General features: G+C 58.2%; 1 protein-coding gene across 8 annotated transcripts in view; it reads right to left on the reverse strand.

The window, feature by feature from the left end:
* KIFC3 (kinesin family member C3) overlaps positions 1 to 6,000 on the reverse strand; it is a 44,626-nt gene that overhangs the window by 25,854 nt on the left and 12,772 nt on the right. For 3 of the 8 annotated variants that reach the window (XM_023210048.2, XM_031934448.1, XM_031934450.1), the window contains 2 exons: positions 4,713 to 4,851; positions 1,628 to 1,830 (listed from right to left, as the gene is read on the reverse strand). The exons of 3 other annotated variants lie outside the window; for them this stretch is intronic. In XM_023210048.2, the coding sequence (XP_023065816.1) occupies positions 1,628 to 1,830; positions 4,713 to 4,851 (342 nt within the window). The remainder of the gene's footprint in view (positions 1 to 1,627; positions 1,831 to 4,712; positions 4,852 to 6,000) is intronic. 2 more of the 8 variants (XM_023210051.2, XM_031934451.1) reach the window with 1 other exon arrangement.

Below are 6,000 nucleotides of genomic sequence, written 5' to 3' on the forward strand. Positions count from 1 at the left end.
GTCAGGGAAGGAAGAAGGGCTGCTCAGCCTTTGCCTGAGGCCAGATGCGTGTCCTGCAGGGTGGGCCCTGGACGCCCTGCAACCCCCAAGGCGCTTGAGCCACGCCCCTCCTACCACAAGTCCCTTTGCACTGGCTGGGCCTCAGCTCAGAGTGCACTTCCCTCTGCTCTGTCCCAGAGCTTAGCTCAAGACGCCCAGGGACAAGAGCTCGAGGCCATGCATGTGCCCATCCCATCGAGCCCTTCCCACTTTTTACGTAGGTATGTGAAGCAAATGTCCATTTTCCCACAGGCAGAGCCTCCACCGCGTGGGAGCCTACTATCCGCTGGGGTATCCCCCATGCCCAGCTCAGTGCGAGTACAAAAGGGGCATGCACAAATACCCAAGGAAGCAGGTGGGCACGCAGCATGCAAGAGGATACAGGGCTGGCCTAGAGGAGCCCCCAGTTAGTGGGGAAGGCAGGCCCAGATAGTCAAGCTGTGGGGTAAGTGTGTAAGAGGAAGACACAGAGCATGAGGGGCACCCCAAGGAGGCCCACCGGAGTCAGCAAGGGGCAGGGGGGCAGGCCAGGCCATTCTTGAGAAGAGAACACACCTGTAAGCTGGAAGAAATGCTGCATTTCAAAAGCGTGCACAATATACTGCCCCCAGAACTGAGAGAACAAGTCACAGCACATATGAGGCACAATAGGCAGACATCACCATGTCCAGGCCATCTCTTTGCTGGCTCATGGAACACACAAAGAACTTAGCTCTACCTGAAGGCCAGTCTGTCAACACAGAGTCCTGGGCCCAGAGCTCAGAGGCCCAACAGCCAGGCCAGGGCACTGGATCAGAAGGGGGGATGATGTGGCAGACGGGCTTGGAGGCCTTGGGGAAGTGGGCAAGGCTGAGATACAAACACAGAGACAGCCACTGAGGAGAACAGCAGGGAAGGAGGGTTGGGAGCCGTGTGGAGATCCAGAAGGAGAAGAAAGTGATGCAGCCACACACACACAAGAGGGCCGGTGGTCAGCCCCACAGGACAAGCAGCTAATCAGCCAATGGTACCCAAATGTTCTGCCCAGCCAACGAAGGAGACAACGCTGACCTGCATGAACCCTGGCTTTCTCTGGCTTCCAGAGGTTTGAGAGATCCCTTCCCCAACACGCACTCAAACTAGCGTCCACCTTTAACGAGAAATCAAAAGCATGAGAAATGTCATGCCAATCTCCTGTGTGGTGACCATCTGATGAGTTTCGTCCACTCAGGCTGCCCAGTGCAGGGCACCATGGAAGATGGGGTGGACTCAGGGTGGGAAGCACCCCGCACCTTCCTGTTCCACTCACATCTACATCACCTCCTAGGGAGGCAGGTCCTGGCCCCCTGTAACCCAAGGAGATGGGGCACAAGAAGGACCAGGATGGGAGGCCCCTGTAAGCTGAAAGAAATGCTGCATCTCAAAAGTGCATCCTCCAGGATGGAAGGCCTTTGACTCTTACCACCCTACCCTCCAGCGTATTCCAGGAGACGAGACCCCAGCTGTCTCCTCTTACACCAGTAGCCTGGTGGGGTCAGGTGCCCCAGGTGGTGTCCTCTGACCTGCTCCATGGGCAGTGGCCTCTGCCCATCCCAGCCTCCCCAGGTACCTGGTTCTGCAGCTGGGTGGATGTGGCCTGCTGGTCACTGTTGCAGAGGACCAGCCTCTCCCGTAGGACCACCAGCTCCTCCTGTAGCTGGGCGTTCTCCTCCTGGAGCTGGGACATGGCCTCCACCATCCTATGCACCACGGGGGCCGCACCTGGTGGCCCCGACAGGCTCAAGCACCTCCTGCTGCCAAAGAGACGCCCACCTACAAGCAAAGTAGTGGCTGATGAGAGGGCAGCAGAGGTCCCACGCTGGCAGAGGAGAGGGTCCATCACAACAGGGCAGACCACCAGGGATGACAGGGGTGCAAGCAGAGGGGGTGGGCAACCAGGTGAGGGCTGGGGCAGCAGCGGCATAAGTTAGCTGGGGCCTCCAGGGCCCGTCCCAGAAAAAGACACTTCCCCAGGCAGCACCTGGGGGATTAAATTGCCTGGATCAGGACTTAAGAAAGCAACTTTCACTGAATACGGCTCTCAAAGCACATGTTCCAGGTCTGATGGGCCAGCCTCTCTCCATGGCCAGGCTGCAAGGAATCGCAGCTGGGAAAGACAAGGGATTCTCACCCTAGAAAACTCTATTCTTGTAGGCACGTTATTTCTTTAAGCCTCAAACCCTCTCAAGAGTACAGAAGAGTGGGGCTCTCCAGCCTCCCCATGTGGCAAGTGGTCAACTGTGCAGAGAGAGGGGAGCCAGGGGAGCCGTGTGCATGTGGGAGGGACAGATAGACCAGGACACAAAGCCCACCCTGCACATGGGGCAAGAACTCAGCCAGCCAGCACCTAGCAAGGATGGAGCGCAGGGACCTCCCAGGCAAGACAGAGGGAGTCCTCCTCCTCCAAAGGCCCGCCACTGGCGTGGCACCAGGAATGAGAGAGATGGACAGATGGATGAAGGACAAGAACACAGAATCGGGGCCCATGATCTGTGCACGGGGCCTGGGATGCTTGTTACAGCTTGCTTCCAGGGCGCCAAGAATGGCCATGGTCTCTGCAGGTAGGGAGCAAAGAGTTTAGGGGAGAGAGAGAAAAATGGGGGGCTGGGGAGGAAGAGTGGGGGATTTGCTTCCTCCCCTCAGGGAGCACAAATGGGACATGACAGAGCGTGGCAGAGTGAAGGGTGAAGAGGGGCATCTGCTGGCCAGAGAGTGCTGCTCTCTACCTCGGAGCCTGGGGCTCTAGGCGTTCCCACATTAGTCCCCAGGAATCCCAGCCCTCAGCAGGCTGGGGCTGGGGGCTCCTAGACCCTGGGAAGGAAGCCACTTGCACCTGAAGTCACACACCCCTCTGACAGCCTGGCCTGATGGAAGCCAAACGGACTCAGATGGACAGGGAAGTGGGGAGGGTACAGCTTGCAGCTGGGCGGGGATATCTTGGCACAGCCCCAGGAGGAGGGGCAGATGGGTAGAGGCCCCCCGCCCCGCTCTAGGAGAGCAGGAGGGGCACACACAGGTTGGCTCTTCCCTCCTCCACCCGAGCACTCCGGAGAGCTGGAGCTGGGCATCCCCGGTTGGGTGGTGACCCTGGCCGTGTGGCCTGCACGTGACGCAGCATGCATGTCGCACAGAGCTGGCCAAGCTCCTGTGATCTGTTCTAGAGTGAGTGAGGTCAGACGGATGCTTCCAGGCCTGCACACGTGGCAGCATGAGCGGCATGTGACCAGCGTGGCCCTCAGCCCTTTGCAGGCTGCTGCAGTGAGGCAGGGAACGCACTGGACTCCTGGCCCGAGAGCTGGTTCTGCCACTCGAGAGACGTGTGGGAGGGGCCCGGCAGGAGCTTCCTAGGAGAAATGGGGACAAGGGGCCTTGCCTGAAAGGAGCCCAGCACCGTGGAGATGCACAGGCATGGGTAGTTGTTACACAACAGGCCATGGGGCAGAAATGAGGCCTCAGAGAGCCCAGTTCATCCGGAACACTGCTCGTGTCATGGGATGTCACCCCCAGAGGGGCTCGCCGGGTCTCAGCACTGCGGCGGGGCAGTGGGAAGGGGGCCAGGAGAGTGCTTGTGGAGAAAAGATCTCCAAGAAGCTCAGGGAGGTCCCAGAAAGGGGAGGATGGGAGGATGAGGTGAAATCAAATGGGCCCTTGTGCTGGAGAGGTTGCACTCAGGGTTCAAAGATAGGATGCAGGCACGGCCTGGCCCCACTGACCGGGTTACCCTTGCTGTTCCCTGGAATCGGCCTTCCTCTTCTCAATGCACAATCAGCAAGATGATGTCCCCTGCCCGAGGCTGGCCTGCTCACACTCAGCCAGACCCCAACCCCTGCCGCTCGCTGCAGAAGAGTGCCTGGGCCCAGATAGGCCAGAACCTCAGAACGGGGCTCTGGACAGCTTCAGAGAAGGGAGTGGCTCCTTCCACCACATAGCAAGTTCAGACACACAAGTTAACCTTTTGGTGATGGAGGAGGAAGATGACAGAAAGGCCAGCTCCTCTTTCCTTCACATGCTCTCGGCCTTCCCCTGGGATCCTGGAGGATGCTGCTTCCCCATTATCACCGGGCTCTTGCTTACTGCCAGGGATCCCCGGCATGGACCCGTAAGACTACAAGGGGGGCCTGTAGAATCTTCCAGAACCAGCCAGCCCTGGACACCATGGCAGACCCTGCCAGAGAAGAGCTGAGCCACCGGCTCCTTTATCTCAGCCTCTGACCAGGAGAATCAAAGTCCTGTTCTAGGAGCCTCCAGACCCTGGGAGCCCATGGATAGGAGGGAGAAGGCCGAGTCTCTCTTTGCAGGCAGTGGCGTCTGTGAGGCTGCCACCCTCGCCCTGCTTTAGACAGGCGCTGGGAAAAGACAAAAAGCAGAGAAATTCAACCCCAGCCCACGCTGGCCAAGGCCTCTTATCACTGGGTGGGGCCCGAATGCTGTGGGAGGCAGGTCGAGATGAAGGTTCCATACACACCACTGTCCCTGAATCCGGGAGAGGCAGGCTGGGGGCTTGGAGCTGTGGGTCAGGCAGCTGGAGTCTGTCTAGGCCACCTCCAGCCAGGGAGGACAGGGCATAGAGATAGCATAGCACCAATCGCACAAGAGCCTCCCTCCTGTGCTGGCTTCACTGGGGAGTGCCAGGTCAGCGGGCAGGCCTGTTTTACCTGTATTCTCTACATTCATGGTGCCACCAGCTTCCTGGGCCTCCCGGGCCCGCCTGGGGGCCGGTGCCTGTCTCTTCCAAAGCTTCTCTTCTTTCGTCCCCTGACTCTGGCTCTTGCACCCCTTGTCCTGTAGGGCCTGCTGCCAAGACACAACCAGAATCCTCACATGAAGGAGACTGCGCCAGGGAAAGACCCTCGAGCCAAAGGATGGTGCACTCCCGGAGCTGGCCAGGATCCCAGGGCCCAGCGGGTCCGGTCCCTCCCTGTGTGGGTGGGTGGGGACGTTGAGGCCCAGGATCTGGAAGAGGATGTGCCAGGTCCCACAGCAAGACAGTGGCAGTGCCTTATCCTGGCCTCCCTTAGCAGCTGGTCTTCTGCACCAGCAAAGAAGGTTCTTAGGTACTTCAAGTCCTCAGGAGAAACTCATGCCGTCCCTGCAGAGTCTGAGAGGCACCAGCACAGAGGCCAGCTCACTTCCGGCGCACACGCCCCACAGGCAACCGTCCAGCCCCACCACACACATATCACCCTCAGGGCAACTGCTCCCATGCCGATGCTGCCACCCCAGGCACACAGCCCTGCATCTCCAGATGGAACCCCCAGGACTGCCAAGGAGGCTGCCCACGAGTCTGTCTGAGCAGAAGGGCCACAGCCCTGCCTCCTTCACTTTCCCCGCCCCACAGGGCTATGGAGAGGCCATGGGAAGCCATCTCCTCTTCCAGGGCGAACACGGGCAAAGGACTCGAGACAGAGAGGGCCAGTGCGCAGGCACAGGGAGAGAGGGGAGGCACGAAGAGGTGTTTCATCCAGAGAACATCACCTACCACTCACACATAAAGATGCCCAAGGCAGGCGGCAGGGTCACATGCAAAGAGTGAGCCCATTTGAGGATCATGAAAATAAAACAGGCATAGAGACAAATCTAGAGAACTATATAGACAGTGATTCTCTCTGGAAGGTTGGGGAGATGGTGTAGTGGCTGAGAGTAGAAACAAGCATCATTTCAACTTGGAGGGAATAAAAAGAAAGTTCGCAACAGAGAGAACGTGAGAAGAGGGGAAAGGAGGTGGCCTTACATTTCATTTTGAACCTCTTTGGCATTTGAATTGTTAACCTTATAAACAATGACTGTGTGTTTTTTTGTTTTTTTGTTTTTTTTCTTTTCTTTTTTTAAACAGAGTCTCACTCTGTCACCCAGGCTGGAGTGCAGTGGTGCGATCTCGGCTCACTGCAACCTCCGCCTCCCAGGTTCAAGCGATTCTCCTGCCTCAGCCTCCCAAGTAGCTGG

Source organism: Piliocolobus tephrosceles, chromosome 17 (assembly GCF_002776525.5).
Source record: "Piliocolobus tephrosceles isolate RC106 chromosome 17, ASM277652v3, whole genome shotgun sequence".
NCBI lineage: Eukaryota > Metazoa > Chordata > Mammalia > Primates > Cercopithecidae > Piliocolobus > Piliocolobus tephrosceles.